This window comes from Ciona robusta, chromosome 14, assembly GCF_009617815.1.
Source record: "Ciona robusta chromosome 14, ASM961781v2".
Taxonomy (NCBI): Eukaryota; Metazoa; Chordata; class Ascidiacea; order Phlebobranchia; family Cionidae; genus Ciona; species Ciona robusta.
The window spans coordinates 2,037,026-2,058,093 of NC_143248.1; the positions used below are offsets into that span (position 1 = coordinate 2,037,026).

General features: G+C 35.5%; 3 protein-coding genes and 1 long non-coding RNA gene across 5 annotated transcripts; 3 read left to right on the forward strand and 1 right to left on the reverse strand.

Moving 5' to 3' along the window:
• Positions 1-900: 900 nt before the first annotated feature.
• Positions 901-3,618, forward strand: LOC149724855 (lysozyme g-like). The gene is made up of 3 exons (XM_089892159.1): positions 901-1,173; positions 1,427-1,512; positions 3,141-3,618. The coding sequence occupies exons 1-3, from the start codon at positions 1,077-1,079 to the stop codon at positions 3,411-3,413; spliced, it is 456 nt and encodes a 151-aa protein (XP_089748285.1). The 5' UTR covers positions 901-1,076; the 3' UTR covers positions 3,414-3,618.
• A 950-nt stretch (positions 3,619-4,568) lies between these two features.
• On the forward strand, positions 4,569-6,172 carry LOC149724856 (uncharacterized). Its single transcript, XM_089892157.1, has 3 exons — positions 4,569-4,949; positions 5,260-5,383; positions 5,570-6,172. The coding sequence occupies exons 1-3, from the start codon at positions 4,745-4,747 to the stop codon at positions 5,697-5,699; spliced, it is 459 nt and encodes a 152-aa protein (XP_089748283.1). The 5' UTR covers positions 4,569-4,744; the 3' UTR covers positions 5,700-6,172.
• A 57-nt stretch (positions 6,173-6,229) lies between these two features.
• On the forward strand, positions 6,230-9,087 carry LOC149724857 (uncharacterized). The gene is made up of 2 exons (XR_016386474.1): positions 6,230-6,377; positions 6,495-9,087. It is a non-coding gene; the product is annotated as an uncharacterized LOC149724857 (long non-coding RNA).
• LOC149724858 (uncharacterized) lies at positions 7,182-20,335 on the reverse strand. 2 transcript variants are annotated; one of them, XM_089892133.1, is made up of 17 exons: positions 20,035-20,335; positions 16,825-17,029; positions 16,276-16,377; positions 16,030-16,096; positions 15,495-15,594; positions 14,415-14,464; positions 13,958-14,110; positions 13,480-13,562; positions 12,828-12,934; positions 12,323-12,495; positions 11,759-11,896; positions 11,225-11,326; positions 10,224-10,430; positions 9,721-9,909; positions 9,227-9,333; positions 8,083-8,238; positions 7,182-7,500 (listed from the first exon to the last, which is right to left on the reverse strand). In XM_089892133.1, the coding sequence occupies exons 1-17, from the start codon at positions 20,259-20,261 to the stop codon at positions 7,273-7,275; spliced, it is 2,394 nt and encodes a 797-aa protein (XP_089748259.1). In that variant the 5' UTR covers positions 20,262-20,335; the 3' UTR covers positions 7,182-7,272. The 2 variants fall into 2 exon arrangements, with proteins under 2 accessions (XP_089748259.1, XP_089748258.1); XM_089892132.1 differs by having other exon boundaries at positions 11,132-11,326; positions 20,035-20,331.
• Between the last annotated feature and the right edge of the window lie 733 nt (positions 20,336-21,068).

Sequence of the window (21,068 nt, forward strand, 5' to 3'; positions counted from 1 at the left end):
AAATTGCCGTTCAATTTGTGTTTTACGTAACAATGGGTTGGACTACTCGGTATTTCTATGGCTCTGGTGGTGAGTATCCCGCGCCTGTCACGCGGAAGACCGGGGTTCGATTCCCCGACGGGGAGCACTTTTTGATATTTTAACTTTTGTTAAATACTTGTATTCTTTCCATTTTGCTTTTGTTAATGTTACACCAACTTTTTTGCGAGTTTAATATTATTCCAATAAAACTAGAATAAATGAACGACATATATAAAACTATGACTTGTATTCTCTGATCCAGGTGGCATAACCGAGATTTTATCTGAGGACAGCGATTATATTTACGGACAAAGTCAAGTTCCAAAGCTTTTACCCAACAGTACGAATTCCTGTCCCTACGAAAACAGATTGTCACTAAAGCTTATTGTATATTAGATTTTTTACGATTCTTTTGTACATGTAGGCACACAATAGCGTAAGTTTGGGTCGTAAACTTAGGCTTGGGTAATAAAACTACAAAAGGGAACCAAGCCCAAGCGTGGGCTTCATGTGAAGTAGAGACCGCAAGGTAAAAGGTAATGTAAGCTGTAGAAGAGTGTTAAACAGGATATCTAATTTCAAAACAATACGTCAGAATACGCTTCATTTTTTAACTGGTATTATAGCACCAGCAGCGTATAGCGTACCGGTAAAGGGCTATAGGTAAGTTCAGTTAGCAAACCTTATAAGTTTACAGAGTAAGTTCATTTAGCAAAAGTCTAGGTAAGTTCATTTAGCAAACTTTTCACGATGCAGCAATATAGGTGTAGTAGGGAGGAAAGAGTGGACACCTTTAGCAAATAATATCCAAATACCCGGATCGTGTTTCAAACAATTACCAATGGTTTATGGGAGTCGTGAGGATACGGTTTTATCATTCGTTGAATGTTCTTTGTTTACTACCAAATGGAATGAGAAGACAGACTGAAAAGGTGCCCCATCTTCCCCTACCCTACTATATAATATGATGGCGCTATGTTCAAATATATACAGGAACAGGGCATTAAATAACGGATAATTTGCCTGTGTATCAAAGTATAACATTGTAAAATAACATGGCCTATGAAAAAGATCTGCGTGCGATGGAGACATATAAAGAGGGAATTATACAAGCTGCAAGAAATAACAATCTAGAACCTTCTCTGATTGCAGGTAAACCAAATTGGACAGCTATAATACTGCTAGTTAGGATAGGATACTGTTAGCACCTAAATCGCATATTTCCTGATCGTGTTTTTAACAATTTACAACTTCCTTTTAGGGTTACGAGGCTATACGGTAATATAGTTCTGTAAATATGCTTTGTTTACCATTAGGCCTATAATAGAAAAAAGAATAAAAACATGTCCAAGCTTGTCCCATCTTATACCACTGGGAAAGTGTATTATTGCGTTTATCTGTACAGGTATTGCAAGCCGCGAAAGCAATGGCGGTAGAGCATTGGACAAAGACGGGCTTGGTGACCATGGAAACGGTTTCGGTATAATGCAGGTAAATATGCCGCGTAGACCTGAACGGCTGCTAGTTGTAGCGTTGCTGGAAGTATAAAGGAAACTTGTTTGACGTAGGCATATTGGGAGGGTGAGGGAAAGATGCGACACATTTTCATTCCGTTTCCTCGTCCCATTTGGTATATAGTAAACAAGGAACATTCCAAGGATTATAAAACCGTATTTTCACGAATCCCATAGACCGTTGTTAATTGTTTTAAAAACGATCAGGATTTTTGGATATTATGTGCTAAAGATGTTCAGTCTTCCCTTACCCTATACTATATGTATAGCCTATGTAGTTGGGCTCAGCTACGGGTAGATATTGTTGCTTAAAACGTATATATAATAGTATATAATACTGCGTAGGATATAGATACCGGTATATAACGTAACCGACACGAAGTCACATCAAGCCAAAGCCTCAATTTAAAACAACAAAGCCAAAACATTACTCAGTACACGCACTACAGACTATAGAAAGCAGCTGTAACAAGAACATACAGTATAGGAGTATAGGTGTAGCGACCACGCGGATTTTCTTCCAACTAAATGTAAATATGTTTTAACTTTAAGCCTGTTTTAACACAACTGTTGTTTTGTCGCTATATATCCTGTCTTTTTGTATAAAATATTTCTAAATCTTTGCTGCCGTAATCGAGTTCAAGAGACAAATAAAGTTATTAATACTCTAGTGGGGTTTTGGGAAGATGGGACACCTTTAGCACATAATATCCAAATAATCGGATCGTGTTTAAACAATTAACAATAGTCTACGGGAGTCGTGAGGATACGGTTTAATAATTCTTCGAATGTTCTTTGTTTACTAGCAAATGGGACGAGAAAATAGAATGAAAAGGTGTCCCGTCTTTCCCAATCCTACTATATTATTAATTATGGCACAGCACCGTAGCGGTACGAACACCCAGCATACGAACAAAAACAGTTGTTTTAAGACAGCGTTTCCTAAATACTGATGCCATACAATTGGCATTCAAAAGGGCTTATTCAAATAGAAAAGAGAACGGTTAGATTAAAACTAAAACGGCTAACAACAAAGTTTAAGAACTCCACGTCTACACAGCTAACACTAAAATGAACTAATGACGAACGCAAACCCAGACAAAACACAAGAAAACCAAGGAATGTAACTTGCAATTACCGTGGAGTGCTGCGTGACGCGCGCCGCCGGCATCTGCAACGACTAATTTAAATGAATTCAGAATGGCGGTGTAGTTTACACACATAATATACAGTAAGATAGGGAAGATGGGACACCTTTTAACTTTATTTTCTTGTCCCATTTAGTAGTAAACTAAGAACATTTAAGGAATAACAAAATCGTATCCTCACGACTCCCATAGACCGTTGTTAATTGTTTAAAACACGATGAGGATATTTGAATATCATGTGCTAAAGGTGTCCCATCTTCTCCATTCTACTCTATCATATTTGTTTAAATAACAACGCTCTTTTAGAGTCGCGAGCTATATAGAGTTATATAGTTCTGTTAATATTCTTTACTATATACTAAATAGGGTAAAAAAGTAAATAAAAATATACTATCTTACCCCGGCCGTCTATATTACTTTTTAAATGAATTCATTTTTTGCGTACCCTCTTTAACAGGTTGATAAGCGGCACCATACACCGATTGGCGGACCTTACTCCAACGAGCATATAAACCAGGGTGCTACTATTCTGCGAAACTCAATCAATGCAGTGGAGAAAAAGTTTCCTACCTGGTCTCCTGACTTGCAACTGCGCGGAGGGGTGGCGGCGTACAACTTTGGGGTCAGCAATGTACGAACCCCTGATGGGATCGATAGAGGAACAACAGGCAATAACTATTCAGCTGATGTTATAAAACGAGCGGAGTATTTCAAACAGAACGGTTACTAAATTGATGAAAAATCGCCCATATAAACACGTATGCCTTTACGCAGCACAAAAAAAGCGCTTAAGTCCATATATATTTAGAAGTGTTTATTTAAAATATTATTAACTCATCATGACTAAATATCATTGCTTTCGTGTTCTCTAGCTTTTAAATTGCATGTTATAGTCGTCGCATAAAATCAAATAAAACATGAGCTGTTCAACTTGACATATGTTTCATTGAAATTCACTTTATTTGTGAAGTAATAGGTCTCTAACCAACCAACTGTCCAAGAATAAGTGTAGCAGCCTATATAAAATCGGATTATAGTAGGGTGGGCACTTTCCGTTTAGTGCTTTTAACATTCAATAAAACCGAAAATGAGTTTTAATTGTTTTGAAACTCTATACTTCGGCCTTCGCAACAGCTGTTCATTTGTATACTGGTTTTAGTGTTTTCCCCACATATTATGCGGTAGTCAGACGAATAAATAAACCGCAGCAATGGTTTTGTTGCTTTGAATGCTGGCGTGTCCCACGCCTTTGAGCCAGCCGCGCCCTTTAGGTTTAACGTGTCCGGCCGCGCCCTTTAGGTTTAACGTTCGGGGGTTTTTACGTCAGTTTTTTCGAAACTAGTTTCGCATAACTTCCATTGTACTAATGTTAAAGAAAGCTTCCTTTTACATCACACGCGATGTTCTTTGCTATAAAACCCGAGACTTTGTTCATATTATTGATTTGATTTTATTTCGCACGATATGCAAATGTGTCTAGCATATAAAAGTATTCCTATTGAAAGTAAATTTTGTAAATTCCAGGCGTATATAAGAAAGTGTCTACGTTATAGCTCGACAGTGAGCACGAGGTGTTTGAAAACACAGTGTCTAGTGTATAATAAGACACCCGTGGTATAACTCACGTCAGAAATAGCTTTGGTTTGTTCAAAATATCACCTATAGAGCCGATTCTAAACCGTGTGGATAAAACTTGGTTTGTACGATTTATTGGGGGAAGACGACTGTGTCGTTGCGTATAAATGTTTCTCTATCCAGGATTGCATATAATACTGTGGGGTAAGATGGGACACCTTTTACCACATAATATCCAATATCCTGATCGTGTTTTAAACAATTACCAACGGTCTGTATGGGTGTCATGAGGATACGGTTTTATAATTCTTTGAATATTCTTTGTTTGCTACCAAATGGGACGAGAAAATAAAAAGTAAAGGCGTCCCATCTACCCCCACCCTACTATAGTTAAATACGAATCAATTCCAGCCGGGATGGAGAACCAGAGAATCTGGATACGAATCCAAGAATTTTGACAGTATTGAATTTCCGCAGCACTTAGTTATGAATATATTAAAATATTTCGGATTCGCGCTGGTTTTTCTGTTCCAATATGCTCTCCCGTTACGATGTTTAAACGGGTTGGACATTACAAGGTCGAACTCCACAATCTTTCCCGTCAGCAATAACTCTACTTCTACGGAATGTGCCCAGTTTGGCAATAACGCAACCTGCGTTAGAATTTCCGCCACCGCAATTCTTAACACCTGTAAGCAGATTTTTTTTCTGTTCTGCATTTTATCTGGCTGTCTTTAGGTTACGGGTTCGCGGCTCGGCGCTGTTAGTATTGTGCGCGTATGTGTCCTTGGGCAAGACACTTAACGGCAATTGCTCCAACCCAATGGTCACTAATTGGTTGTCTAAATTGTTAGTCATTTAGAGAATAAACTACCACGCAAAGTAACATACGTGGTAAATCGAATAAGCGGGTACGAGGTGTATGAAACAAAAAAAAACATGTTAGAACAAAAGCAATTTACATTCATTTATTTATTTTATTATTTTATTGTTTTATTCAGACACAGTCGATGGTATTGGGTACAGTTGCGCCCTTCAATCTGCTTGCTCAGTCTGGAAGGCGGACTGTGCTGGAAGTTTGAAAAACTTGTTAAAAATTGACCAGCTTAATTCGGCCATAGTTACGTAAGTAATGATGACGTCATTAAAAACAGTGGTGACGTCAGCCTCATAGAACCGAGCGAAAAATGACGTAAAAGTAATTTTCACGAAAGTGCAAATACAAAAATCCGTGATTTACTCCAAAATAACGTAACAGTGACGTTGAGTGACGTCATGACGTATTATCAAACGCAATCATTACGTTTACAGAAACTGTAACATCGGGTGTTGTGAAACTGAGAATTGCAACGACCGACCAATTGGGGGATCGAATACCACTAAAGGTTCCATGCTTTTTGTCGTTGTCTCTGCCCTAATTGGAGTAATCACAAGATTCTAATTCATAATAATGTCGTGTAATCCTATACATTTTGATGCTGTATGTATACCATCACACATTTATTAATCATTTGAAATTGTATAGTAAGGTGGGGGAAGATAGGACACGTTTTTATTCTATTTTCTCGTCTTATTTAGTAGTAAACGAAGAAAATTCAAAGAATTATAAAACTGTGTCCCCACGACTCCCATAGACTGTTATAGTTATTTAAAACACAATCAGAATATTTGGATATTTCGTCCTAAAGGTGTCCCATCTTCCCCCCACCCTACTTTATAAAGCTCGCTCTCAAGCTATTGTCTAATATTAAGTTACTAAAGTGTCGTTGTAATAGTTCATTATTAATCCAATCAAAAATATTTGTGTACTAGCCTTTTCAAAAAACGCGTTTTTAATTCGTGCATTCACGCAAATACTATATACAATGCCAATAATATGTAGGCCTACCCAAATAAATTAGCAATCACAAACAATGCGTTTTAGAACTGCTTCCGATACTTTAACAAAGTCTTCCTGTTCTAAACAGGATTTTTGCTCGGTGTCTGTGAGAACTATTGGAAAGTTGTTAAATGAATCTATTACCTTTTTTGCATGGTAACCATAGTGCACGTAAGTAGCCTACTCGCAAGAACAAAGTTACAACGCATAACGTCATCAGCGTGTTATCTGCTGTAGGAGGTTGGTTGTTATACCCTTTTTGCATGGTCACTTTTATGCGCGTAAGCACTCGCATATTTACTCGCAAAAACAAAGTTAACACGCATAACGTCATAAGCGTGTCATCTGCTGTAGGAGGTTGGTTGTTACTCGCATTATACGAGTAAAGAAAAGTATAGTGAAAGTACAGTTTCACTTTTAAGAGCCAAACTTTTTCGGGTATTATTTTTACAGTTTTTAGCTGGTAATAACCCCACAAAGCATCAAAACCTATTTTATAAACTAGATTTAACAATATTGCGCTTAAGTAAGCTAACTCAATGTTGATACGCGCATCAACAAATAACCATGCAAAATAATGCGGTTAGCGAGTTATCATATGACGAGTTAATGCGGATCATTATTCGCATTAACTTTTTACCATGCAAAAAGGGTATTACTCGCATTATGCGAGTGAAGAAAAATATGGTGGAAGGACAGTTTCACTTTTAAGAGCCTAATCTTTTTTGGGTATTATTTTTACAGTTTTAAGTTTCTAATAGCACCATAAAGTAGGGAAAATTCTGAATTCTTGAAGAATCCGCCACAAAAAAAAGGCTAATTAATTGCTAATTATGCGCGGTTTTAATTCTAAGCATTAGTTTGAAAATTAATTAATAAAATTTGTAATTTGATTTTAGTAAAAAGATATAAGACTAGAAATGCAAAAATGAGAACTCAGATAAGTGCGTAAAAAGTCCCCAAATACCAACCAGAACAACTATTTGACGAAAAAGGATCATTTGACCACTTATACGTGCTCGACAATAGGATCTATTTGACCACTTATGTGCTTAACAAGCGTCATTTTATTGAACAAACTTTATCTTCTGAACTTTACAAGCTTGACAGTTCTCTCCAAGATGTATAAGAAAATTTAATTACAAGTTAAAGGCATTGAGTCGGCATCACATGGGAGCACGTAACCACCATTATATGACATCATTAATATTAATGAAGCAAGACTATGTGTGCATGCGGTCTCTTCATCTTGGTAATTGTTACACTGCTTTGATCTGTTTGTTTTCACGTCTCTACAAATACAAGATGTTGAATTCGAGACCTGAGATGTGCACAGCAATTCGTTGATGTCGTAGTTGAAATTCTAAAAAGAAACAGATGCAATGTATTTGTTGTAATACCTCTAAGCTAACGGGTTCAAGGCTCGTCTTTGCTATCATTGTGGGCGTATGAGTTTTATGGCAAGACACTTAACGGAAAAACTGTGTGATAACGACTGTCTTTTTCCGGCCACACGAGGATAAAGCAATTTTCATTCATTCATGTGCAATAAATAAGCAAACGCAACATCAGTCAATCCAAAGATTGTAAAATTTTATAACCAAGAGTCTTGTATAATTAATAAAAGTTCCACAAATTGAGATGTAATAACCAAATCCAAAAGTAATGGTTCATAAACATGTTTGGTTACTATGGCAAGTCTGTACTAGTAAAGAATCCTTCCCTACCTTATTTGCCGACCACTAACCCCTAACCAGTAACCTCTAACCACTAACTCCCTAGCCATCAACCCCTAACCACCAACCTCCAACACTTTCCAACAGCCTATTCTGCCGTGTCCAGAGGATTTTTTACTAGTGCCGGCAAGTCATTGGGGTTAATGATAAGCAGCTGTGAACATTTCTCCGAAATATGTTGACTCAAGCTTTCCAAAAAATTAACTTACGCTGTGTGTTTGCAAAGCTCCTTTCATTTGTGATAAAGTGTCATTCCATGTACGGATGTATTCACATTTGGTACCCCCACGGCACTGCGGACATACACATCTTGGTGCCGGGTTTGTCCACGACCCACGAGGCATACAGGTAGATCTGATTGAACCCTATACCAAGTTCTAATAGTTAAATATGTAATGACTAATAAATTCCGCGAATCGACCTTGATCTAATGTCCATATAGTTGAACGATTCTTGTATAGTAAAGTACAGTAATGATCTGGTGCTACAAAAACGAAGGTAACCAACAAAAAGTCACAACCACTAATAGTAATATAGAAATATATTTCGTCTAAATGGCATCGTCAGTCTTTTTTTCAAACAGAAACAATTTAAATAAGAGACTGATGATGTAATATAGAAATATAATAGTAATATAGAAATATATTTCGTCCAAATGGCATCGTCATTCTTTTTTTCAAACAGAAACAATTTGAATAAGAGACTGATGATGCCATTTAGGCAAAATATATTTCTCTATTACTTTTAGTGGTTGGACTAGATTTTTGTTGGTTCTGTTCTCATAGCACCAGATCATTAAATATGTAATAGTTTTATTTTAACAGTAAAGTATGTATAGTACAATGACTTATTAACTAGGTGTAGCGACCACGCTTATTTTCTTTCAATTAAATGTAAATGTTTTTAACTGTATAACTTTATTTGTCATTTCAATTACGGTAGCAAAGATTTAGAAATATTTTAAATGAAAAGACAGGATATAGCGACAAAACAATAGTTGTTAAAATAAAATCCGGCGCCGTGGCGTAGTGGTTAGCACGCCTGCCTCTAACCCAGAGGTAATGGATTCAAGGCTCGTCGCTGCTACCATTGTGGGCGTATGTGTCCTTGAGCAAGACACTTAACGGCAATTGCTCCAACCCAGTGGTCACTAATGGGTTGTCCAAATTATCAGCCATACATAAAAATGAGAAAAAAAAACAAAAAAAAAATAATCATCCACAAAGTAACATACTTGGTAACTCGTAAGCTGGCGCGAGGTGCACACCCGTGTTATAACGACTGTCGTTTTCCGGCCACGCGAGGATAAAGTAAGTTACATTCATTCATTCAAAATTAATACAAACTACTTACAAGTAAAATGAAATTTGGTCCACAGTTAAATGTACATACAGAAGTAATAAAACGCGAGTGTGTGCATGTATAAGTGCCAGCTTCTTCAAATTCAAGCAATGGACATACTGTGAAAAAAAAAACAAAAGATTCAGTAAAAGTAAAAATATTCCGCTGCTTCGTTAGAGAATGTATATTTTAGGGAACTAATCTTTTGGGACAATAAATTAAAGAAGTGAGTGACATTATTAGGAATATTTTATTAACTCAATAAATTTTTAACACGTCTGCCTCTGACCCAGAGGTAATGGGTTCAAGGCTCTTCGCTGCTACTATTGTGGCGTATGTGTCCTTGGGCAAGACACTTAAAGGCAATTGCTCCAACCCAGTGGTCCCTAATGGGTTGTCTAAATTACCAGCCACACATAAAAATCTCCCAAAAATAATTACCCACAAAGTAACATACTGCTCTTAATTCTAACAACAAAAAAAATTAAAAAATGACAATGTTATACCTCGCTGGCAATAGGGAATAGTTGAATTCCATTTCCCATCTTTTCCACACAGAACACCTATGTTGCCCTTAACCGCATAATTTTCATGACATTGCACTTTACAAACAGTTCCGTTACTTGGTGGATCTTCATTTGTTGAACATGTCACATCACCAGTGCTAGATGGTGGTACAGAAGGACATACTATAACTTAAAAAAAAAATTATTCTGTAAAAATTGACATACTGTAACTTAATTTTATTTTTTATTAACAGACATACTGTAACTAAAAAGAAGTAATTATAATCTGCATTAATACGAAGAGAAATACTGTAACTAAACATAAGTAATTTTAATTTTTATTAATAGAAACATAAAGTGTAAATTAAGCCAATGCTTACAATTTTAACTCTACTAGATACCTTTTTCACAATATGCACTATCCTGAAGACATTTTCAAAACTTTTTTAAGACCTTTTTAATAAAAACTTAAAGAAAACAACCTTTAAAGAGAATACGGATACCTTTTTCACAATATGGCACTGGGCTTGACCATACAGCATCAGAAATGTCACCACCAATGACTTTACAAGTAGAAGAAGAACTTTTATCTCCAGCCAACTGAAAGCCAAAAGGACATGAATAAGAACAAATTGACATCTCGTAATTATGATTGGTGCAGGTTGTTTTTCCACCATTTGCAGGATCAGGTAAAAGAGAACACACGCCAACTGTAAAATAGGTTTACAAATTTAAAGACGAAATAAAGCAAAATATGTCATAGCCATAAAAAAAATATTTTTATAGACTTATAGTTTTTTGACTAAGGAGTCTATGTAAGAATAAAGTATTAAATTTATGTATAAGAGTAATACAGGAGCTAAGGTTTAACTCGAACGCGGCTGCAGTTTTAGCCTTAACAAATAAGCGACTGTTGTCTATAACTTAATTAATCTCCTCTTGATAAATATGTACAGTTGTATTGACGATCACGCAAATCATAAATGATAGCCAGATTCCAACAATAGCCAAAGAAGAGCCAACTCAGCCAAATTGGCAGAACGGTCAATAAAGAAAGAGAGAGAGCCAGAGAGTTGGAGTAAACAAGTAATATTTATTTTTACACCATATGTTCGATACAATATCTCATTATCAATTTTGGATTTGTGTCCAGGTATTTTAGTGTTGCGTTTGAACAGCAAATTACAAAATTCTTAATTAATTCTTAGTGTATTTTCTGTAGGGTGTAACGGTCACACCCTTTATCAAAAACGTTATTTCTTTTTCTGTTTTATAAATAGGCGTGATTTAACAACTGTTGTTTTACCGTTACTACCGGTCTTTTCGCTTTTATAAACTTTTCCGCTATTGTGATCAAAGAGACAAAATAAATTTCATTCATTTAAAAAAAGAAGTTCTTTTAGTATCTTACGTTTCACACAGCTACCAAAACTTGCATTCCAACTCCCGTTGGTCTCACACAGCGACACCAATGACCCAGCCCTTACACCATACCCTGCCTTACATGTAAGTGTGCAAGTTGTACCAGACGGATACTTCCCTTCAACAGGATTCTTTGTACATATGTGGCTCCCAGATTGGTCCCAGGCAGGGGATTGACAGTCAGCTTAACAATAAGCAATTGTGATTTTTGACTAAAATTTAATGAATAAAATACAATTATGTACTGCAAGTGGTTTTATCCAAAAAATACTTCAATACTTTGTAAAAAGGCAATCAGACTCTAAGAAGCTATTATTTAAGAATAGTTAAATAAATGAATAAATAAATGTAACTTGCGTTATCCTCGCGGGGATGGAAAATGACAGTCGTAATACTACGAGTGTACTGTTTCATAAACCTCGTGCCAGCTTACAAGTTACCACAAACGTAACTTTATAGGTCCGGCTTTATAGGTCCGACACCGTGGTTATAACGACAGTCGTTTTCCGGCCACGCGAGAATAAAATAAGTTACCTTCATTCATTCATTCCTAGGTGACTATTTTTTTCATTTTCAAGTATAATTGATTGTCTAAGGTTTGTATTCATTAACTTACCACTTCGAAACTTAAATACAAGGAAAGCAGCCAACCCAGCCACAAGCAAGAGAACAATAATGACCAGAAATGAAACTGTGAATTTTTTTCTTCTACTCCAACTTGGAGAAGTTATCTTTAAAAAATGATCAGTGCCATCTATCAAAAAAAGTAAATTAATATAGAAAAACAAATAAAACGATCATAAAACAGCAAAAATAAAATAAATTTTACTAAAGTGGCAATATATAGTAGGGTGGGGAAAGATGGGACATATTTTTATTCTATTTTCTCGTGCCATTTGGTAGTAAACAAAGAATAAATTCAAAGAATTATAAAACCGTATCCTCACGACTCTTATAGACCGTTGTAATTTTTTAAAACATGATCAGGATATTTTGATATTATGTGCTAAAGGTGTCCCATCTTTCCCCACCCTACTATATACGCAAATATTAAAAGTAAAACATTGTCCCAATAATAGATTAAATGTGATGAGCTATGCATTTCTTTAATTTAAAAAAAAAAAAAATAAACAAATAAAATAATAGCAAAAAAAGATTAATTTTTAAGACAATTTTTTACCTGTTGAATTAGTTAACAGTGGTCTGGCGTCTGCTGCATTTATGATGTCACCATCACTTCTATGTGTGCTGTCAGTTTCTATTGTGTTAGAATGGATATGGGGAAGTAACACTTGTTTTGGATTTGTTTCCTCATCGCGATTCGATGTAAAAGCTCGGGGGGTGACATTTGGGCTTAAAATGGATGAGACGAAATTTAAAACTGAATGTAACTAACTTTATCCTCACGTGGCCGGAAAACGACAGTCGTTAAACACGGTGTTCTGCTTCATACACCTCGTGCCATCTTACGAGTTACCAAGTAGGTTACTTTGTGGGTGAATATTTTTTGGCGAATATTTTTATTTTTTTGTGTGTGGCTGATAATGGTGAACCCGAATTGGAGCAATTGCCGTTAAGTGTCTTGCCTAAGGACACATACACCCACTGTGTTTAACGACTGTCGTTTCCCGGCCACAGGAGAAATAAGTGAATTACATTCAAAAAGAAAACCAAACCCTTCTTACTATATGTTAGGTTGTACATCATCACTATAGTAAGTCCCCAAAGCATTATGTGGGTAACGATGGACATTGCTCTGGCCAACACTAGATCTTATGGATTCAGACAGTTTCTGAATAAAGAAAATTTATGACTTTGAAATAGAGATTTATTTCACTAAGTTTTTGTCAATTTAACAGTATTAAGATTTGTTAGCCTTATAGTTAAATAACAATTTTTGTCTGCTAGGTGTAACGACCACGCTTACTTTCTTCCAATTAAATATAAATGTTTTTAACTGTAAGCGTGTTTTAACAACTGTTGTTTTGTCGCTATATCCTGTCTTTTCATTTAAAATATTTATAAATCTTCGGTACCGTAATCGAAGAGACAAATAAAGGTATTATATAATTATATTAACAAGGTATGGAAATCAAAACCCTCCCTACTCAAAGGAGTGTTGCTGAAGGTGGTTGCATAACTCACAATCTGAAACCAGTACACAGTAAATTTTAGGTGTAGTATTAGGTGTAGTAACTTTTGTTGCCATTTTTCATACTACTTTTTTTGCATTTTTATGTTCTTAATTACAAAGAACAAATATAATTCATACTTTTTAGCCCAAGAAAAATTGACAAAATGTTTACACAGGTAGGTACAATCAATCTTTTTACTCACAGTGCACAGAACTAATAACTTTCTAACACAATTTGAAACTTCTTGAGCATCATATTGTTTCATCGCTAACTTCTCTTTGATATCTGTAGAAAAATAGGATCTCAAATATTTGTATAGGTCTAATTGTGTCGTTATAGTCGTTATAACACGGGTTTAACACCTCGTGCCAGCTTACGAGTTACCATGTATGTTACTTTGTGAGTAATTATTTTTTGGGGATTTTTTTTTATTTTTTTATATATTGCTGTTAATTTGGACAAACCATTAGTGACCACTGGGTTGGAGCAATTGCCGTTAAGTGTCTTGCCCAAGGACACATACGCCCACAATGGTAGCAGCGACGAGCCTTGAACCCATTACCTCTGCGCTACAGACAGGCGCGCTAACCACTACGCCACGGCGCCGGTAACATAAACTGTAGCCTGTGAATGTGACTATAGGCAAGTTATTACAAAAAAACACAAAACAATTTCATTACCTGAAAAATCTGGTCTGTCATTCTTTTCATGTTTCCATGCTTGTACCATTGTTTCTAGTAGTGAAGGGGGACCAGTAATGTCTGGATCAGGTCTGTCTCCTTTTAGAACTATGTCCCTAATTATATCACTGTCTTTGAAGTTCCTCAGAGCAGCTGGAATATTCAATAAAAAAATATACAAACAATATGAAAACATTTTCAAGAATGAATGTGAATGAATGAATGAATGTAACTTGCTTTATCCCCAAGTGGCTGGAAAACGACAGTCGTTAAAGCACGTGTGTTCTGTTTCATACACCTCATGCCAGCTCACAAGTCACCAGGTATGTTACTTTATGCTATAGCTACAAATTCTATGAAGCTAAAACAGCTTTTCTGACGGTTTATTTATGATACCAATTTCACTTGTTATTATAATTTTTTTAAATTACCAAAAATTTCACTTTTTATTTTTTACCTTCATAAGGTTGCGTCTGTGCCATTAACTCCCACAAAAATATTCCGTAACTGAAAATTAAACATAAAGATATTACATAAATTAAAAACAAAGGAATTATATTTAAATTGTCAGTCCAAAAAGAATTGTCATTATATGAGCTTAATGAAGCTTAGAAACATATCCAGAATCAGACAAAAGGCGTCAATACAAAAATCTCATTTAGTACTATTATTAAAGATTCCTTCTGTTTTTGTGTGTGTATATTCTAAGTTCCGAAAGTGCATTTAAAATCACTCACTATTTTGTCATGCTTATTGCACAAGTATGTTTCACATGAAAAAACTACCCAGTTGTCAGCTAACTTTGTTAAATCATGCATTCTTGACATGCGGTTATAATTGAGTAATTTAAAAGAAAAATCTCCTGCTGTTTTTTATGCTTTACCAGGTTCAAGTTTAAAATCGAATAAAATATGTTGGAAATTTTGTTGAAATATTGTAGACACCTTGCTCAAGTGGGCGGTAGTTATATTTACTTAAAAACAACATCAATTTGTCTGTGCAGACAATTAATGTTTGTTTTGACTGCGAGGACAATTAGAACAAATACTAATTAATAATTTATTAAAGCCAACATGTAGGCCTTCAGTGTGCTTTTCCAGAGAAATATCTTTTTATTGTTCAGGTTATATATTATAACCTTTTCCAGAGATAATATATTTTTATCAATTAGCTTATATATTATAACTTTTTCCAGAGATAAAATCTTTTTATCAATTTTCTTATATTGATTACTTTTGAGAAAGCAGCAAGATTCAACATCTGTTAAGGTACATGTGGTAGCACCTTGTGTGTCGGCACAATGTGCCTGATTCAAATGTCCCTTACCTGCCTAACAAAAAGACCTCACCCATATAGATAGAAATACCAGAGTTGTTGCGCATGACAAGATGAAAAAGTAGTCTACTAATAATAATGGATTCTATTCTATATGGGCGAGGTCCCGCAGCATGGCATGCAATGGGTCCTAGGATTAAGGCCAGGATTGGCCCATTACCCCAACCTAGTAATGATAATAGATTGTAGAATTTTCTGTTACCTGTAAACATCTGCATAAGTTGAAGCAGGAGAGTCCGGGTTTTGTAAAATTTCAGGAGCAATGTGAGAGATAGTCCCACAACGATGTGAACTTTTACTTTCTAAATATAAAAATATAGAATAAATAAATAAAGCTTGTGACAGGCAATGACAGGTATTATAACACAGGGGTTCTGTTTCACACACCTCATGCCTGCTTACAAGTAACCAAACATGTTAGTGAATTTTTTTCAGTGTACAGAAAAAGTTACAGTTAATAAATGAATGAAATTTATTTCGTCTCTTTGGTCACGATAACGAAGAACAAGAGAGTTGAAAAAAGCGAAAAGACGGTTAGTAACGGTAAAACAACGGTTGTTAACACGCTTATTGATAAAAAAGAAAGGAAATAATTTTTTGGATAAAAGGGGTGACCAACACACCCTACTGATAATACAATGTAAATTAAGTAAACAACATTTAATTAAACAGATGGGAAAAAAGTGTGCATAAGCACACAACCTGTACAATTAAACAAACTCTGACAAAAAACAAACCTTTCGGCAACAGTTCTTGAGTAATACGACTTAAAGTTTTCATTTCTGACAAACCAAAATCGCATACCTGTAAATAAGTGCAAAAACAGATAAAAAAGAGTAGGCTATAACTATTCAAGCAGTTTCTTTACAAATGTATGGGAAATTTAATTTTGGTAATTGAAAAAAAAATATATATTATTAATTTATCAGTAGTTATTAATTTATGCTTAAGAAGGCACATATACTCATATAGTTCAGTCTTACTTTGACATCAAGCTGAGCATTCAACAAAACATTGTCTGCTTTCAGATCCAAATGCAGCATTGGTTTAGGAAACCCGTGAAGGTATGCCATGGCATCTGAAACCTGTTAAAAAAATATTAACTAATTAACTTCATAATATGCTTTACTGGATGCCTAGGGGGTTGTAGCCATTAAAAGAACTGTTTAAACAATATTTTTCAAAAAAAAATTCTTTTTAAGATTTTAGTGATGAAAATTTAAAATGAAATAGAATTCTGTGCGTGGAAGAATGAATGCCACTATAGTTATCCTTGCATGGCAGAGCAGCATCAAGTTAGGACTCAGGTGTCCTTTTACATACACCATGCCAACACAATGGTGTTTTAGGATGTACCTTTTAATTGTTAATTCAACTTAATTGTGTAAAACACGATCAGGATTATTGGATATTATGTGCTAAATGTGTCCCATCTTACCCCACAGAACTATTCTATTAACTGTAAAGTTAAGAGTCACAAAAAATTCTAGGAAATTAACAGGTGCCATTAGGAATTCCCTGCTTTACTACACCTGGTATGAAATCCTCATCTTAAGTGGCCAAGTGTCTTCATTATTGCAAAGAGAGTTGAAAAAATGAACTGTAGAACCAAATTCACAATACGACATTATGATGCTAAACTTCTGTTCCGAAAAGATTACGCCGTGGAGTTCTACTATGTTTGGATGTCGCAGTTTCCATAGGTTTTCTGCCTCTTTTCTCAGATTGCCTTGGTCACTGAAAAACAAATTTTACAAAAGCTTAATAATGATAATAATAACTTTTATTTGTCTCTTCGATTACGGTAGCAAAGATTTATAGATATTTTAAACAAAAAGACAGGATATAGCGACAAAACAACAGTTGTTAAAACACATTTACAGTTAAAAACATATTACAATTAATTGGAAGAAAATAAGCGTGGTCGCTACACCTAGTGAAAAGAGGCGCCATTTATTTTAATTATGTTAAACTTCTAATAGAAACAAAAGTGTGCATAAAGAAAATAAAGTATGTTTGTTATTTGGTGTGTCATTAATATTATATAGGAGGTATAGCCGCAGATATACTACAGTGGGGTAAGGTGGGACATCTTTAGCACATAATATTCCATTTTTCCCATTTGTTTTAGTCAAAATGAAACGTAACTGTTGCCAATGTGTATATACTCCATACTAGTGGTTCCCGAACTATAGCACGTGTATCAACTAGTGGTAAGCAAGGGGCTCCCAGATGGTACGTAAGTGACTTATTAAGTTCACACCGAACGATCGCAAATGGTCTTTTAGTTATTGTTGTAAGCATTCTTTTAACTGACATAAATTACGTAGAGCAAGAAATCGCATGTGTATGGTAAGGTGGGGGAAGATGGGACACCTTTTCATTCCATTTTCTCGTCCCATTTGCCAGTAAATAAAGAATATTTGAAGAACTATAAAACCATATCCTCACGACTCTCATTACCCGTTGTTAATTTTTGTTTAAAACACGATCAGGATATTTGGATATTAATTGCTAAAAGTGTCCCATCTTCCCCCATCCTAAGTAAGAGCAAGATATTGCATGTGTATAGTAAGGTGGGGGAAGATGGGATACGTTTCATTCCGTTTTCTCCTCTTATTTGCCAGTAAATAAAGAATATTTAAAGAATTATAAAACCATATTCTCACGACTCTCATTAACCGTTGTTAATTTTTGTTTAAAACACGATTAGGATATTTGGATATTATTTGCTAAAGGTGTCCCATCTTCCCCCACCCTACTAAATATTTTTTACCGAATTCTAATTCCCTTGGTGTATTGACGTGTGAGGGGTGCAATCAAAGTTTAAGCACGCACCTGTTTCTCGACATTAACGACTCCATAAAGTTTACAACGGGTGGAATCAAGCTACGGACAAACTTGAAAACAGCAAGAGTATAAGAAAGCTCCTACTGCCCTCCTCAAACAGAAAATAGGAGGGCTTTTATAGCGTAACACAAATTCATGTAAACTATTAAATCTGTGCTCAAAGCAGCATCAAACGATACAGACGCATTGGATTGTAAAACATGGCTTCTTTGTGACGAAATAGAACGTCATTTATTACGAAGTAAAAAATCCGTCAGTTTTGTAATAGTTGTGCTGTAGCACTGTAGCGAGTGTACGGTAAAACGTTTTGCTAATTTTTTTGTTTAATATTCACGAGTCTTTAGTTAGTAACATGTCAAAACGAAAGTATAGCTAGAATTATATAAAGTACAGGTTCATTGTTTTTTTTTTCATATGTGATTTCTGGAGCTTTTTACTAATTATTGTTGATGGTACGAGAACGCTGCATGGACCAAAATATGGTACGCGAGTAGATAAAGTTGGAACCACTGCTCTATACTGACGAACGTTTGTGTTTGCGTACCGTTCCGTTCCTAGTACATAGGTATTAGGTAGCCGATAATACCAGAACATGAATATGTATAAAGTTGGTTTTAACTTATCTATGGAATAATTTCCTAACTTCCGAAAATAATTTTCACCAAGACCTCTTTACGTTTAATATTCGCCGCAGTAATATTTTCCGTCGTTTTCACCAATCGATAGTTTTTCGGTCGTTTAAATAAAGTTTCGTCGTGCGCTAGAGTATGAATGAATGTAACTTACTTTATCTCTGCGTGGCCGGAAAACGACAGTCGTTATAACACGGGTTTATCACCTCGTGCCAGCTTACGAGTTACCATGTATTACTTTGTGAGTGATTATTTTTTTTGGATTTTTTGTATTTTTTATGTATGGCTGATAATTTAGACAACCCATTAGTGACCACTGGGTTGGAGCAATTGCCGTTAAGTGTCTTGCCCAAGGACACATACGCCCACAATGGTAGCAGCGTCGAGCCTTGAACCCAGTGGTCACTAATGGGTTAGAGCAGTGCTCTTCAACCGGTGTGCACGGTGCACCCTAGGGTGCACCAAAATATGCCAGGGGTGCACCAGTGCAAAAAGGTATACAAGGGTGCATCACAAACTTCAACAATTTTTAGCAATATTTTTTCATTTTAAACTTTTTTAACCAATTTAGCCACTTTCCTACATTTTTTTTATATGAATTCTATATCTTGTATCACTGGAAATTGTGAAACTTCATTAGCTTTACGTTAAAGCAATCAGGGGTGCATGAGTTTGTCGCAACAACTTTAGGGGTTCACCAACTCATAAAACGTTGAAGAGCACTGGGCTAGAGTAAAAATTGTGCGTGTGGAAAACCGCAAAGGGTTTATGCATAATGGATGGCATTCAGACTCGCTTTATAGTTCGTGTAAAATTACAAAGCATTTTCGTTCATTTTCCTTTGTGTGGTAGCGTTTGTTTGAATTAATTCACGAACGAAGTAGAAATGTTTGAATAACGGGGAAATAATCGTGTTGTTTGACTTGCAATGGAAAAATACCTCGATATGATGAGTGTTTAGTATTGTTTTGCATATAGTAATATGAATTTTTTTATTCTCTTTTCTCAACAGTTTTTTTAAACAAAGAACATTTACCGAATTATACAACCATTTAGACTCTAAAAGAGCATCAAAAATATAGGTTTTAGGTGCTAACGGTATTATTTTACCCTCCAAGAGAAGGCAAATACCTGATAAAACGACAGTCGTTAAAACACACTAAGTATAAAAGCACATGAAAAAGGCGCGAAAGTTGTATCATCAAAACGCTGTATAATCTGTATCGTTGAAACAATAAAGTAAAAACACATAAGTCTTACTTTACATCTGGTATTCCTCTGTCTAGAAGCACCTTCTCGGCCACATACAGAGGTTCGCCATTTAGATTCCATTGTCTTTTATAAACTTGACCAAAACCTCCTCCGCCGATTAAAGTAGCTTTACCGAGCTCTAATTCGTTGATAGTAGGTATGCCCACAATGTTTGCATTTCCGCAACCATTCTGGGACGGATGCGAGTGCTGGGAAGTAGAAACAGACGAGTTCATGCTTAATTTACTTATAAAACTACATGCTTCCCTGCGTATGAGTAAAATTCTAGTATCGTAGGGTGTGGCAAGATGGGACACCTTTCATTCTATTTTCTTGTCCCATTTGGTAGTAAACAAAGAACATTTAAATATTTATAAAACCGTATCCTCACGACCACCATATAGACCGTTGTTAATTGTTTAAAACACGATCAGGATATTTGAATGTTATGTGCTAAAGGTGCCCTGTCTTCCTCAACCCTATACTATATTACGAATCTTTATTCATTCGTCAATTAACACACAATAATATAAACCAGAGTCGGACTCTGATATAAACTAAAGGACTCACTTAGACAGCATAACATATTAGAAGTGGAACTGAAACACTAAACGGCAAACTACACAACTACCTGCTGCACGATCTAAACAGCACACGCGAAATAAACCTAATACAAGAAATGCGTTAACACGCGCGGCGCCGAAAGCACGGAACTAATTATTAGGCGAGTACTAAAACAAAGAAATGTGAGAACAGAACTAGGGACCAAAACAAAGAACTGCCAGAGTAACAATACAGAGAATAAATAATACGAATATGCAACCACGTTCGTATATTGTGGCCCGTGTTTTCATTTTATTTTATTGTCACATTTGGTAGGAAACAGAACATTCAAAGATATTTTAATCGCAAGAAACGACTATAAAAGGTAGTTTTTAATTGCTATCATATAACTTTTTTGATTGCTATATGAATTTATGGAATATTATATGTTTAGGGATCCCTATCCCATTTGATTGACGGGTGGCCAGCTATTCACGTAA

Bases quoted from the DNA above. Each gene is read 5' to 3' on its own strand.
- LOC149724856 (XM_089892157.1), top strand. From the start codon at position 4,745: ATGAATATATTAAAATATTTCGGATTCGCGCTGGTTTTTCTGTTCCAA. The intron at 4,950-5,259 runs GTAAGCAGATTT...TGTTTTATTCAG, and splicing joins CACCGCAATTCTTAACACCT to ACACAGTCGATGGTATTGGG. The intron at 5,384-5,569 runs GTAAGTAATGAT...TTACGTTTACAG, and splicing joins CTTAATTCGGCCATAGTTAC to AAACTGTAACATCGGGTGTT.
- LOC149724858 (XM_089892132.1), bottom strand. From the start codon at position 20,261: ATGAACTCGTCTGTTTCTACTTCCCAGCACTCGCATCCGTCCCAGAAT. The intron at 16,097-16,275 runs GTAAGACTGAAC...ACTTATTTACAG, and splicing joins ATGCTCAGCTTGATGTCAAA to GTATGCGATTTTGGTTTGTC. The intron at 14,111-14,414 runs GTAAAAAATAAA...TGAATATTCCAG, and splicing joins ACAGACGCAACCTTATGAAG to CTGCTCTGAGGAACTTCAAA.
- LOC149724855 (XM_089892159.1), top strand. From the start codon at position 1,077: ATGGCCTATGAAAAAGATCTGCGTGCGATGGAGACATATAAAGAGGGA. The intron at 1,174-1,426 runs GTAAACCAAATT...TTATCTGTACAG, and splicing joins AGAACCTTCTCTGATTGCAG to GTATTGCAAGCCGCGAAAGC. The intron at 1,513-3,140 runs GTAAATATGCCG...CCTCTTTAACAG, and splicing joins ACGGTTTCGGTATAATGCAG to GTTGATAAGCGGCACCATAC.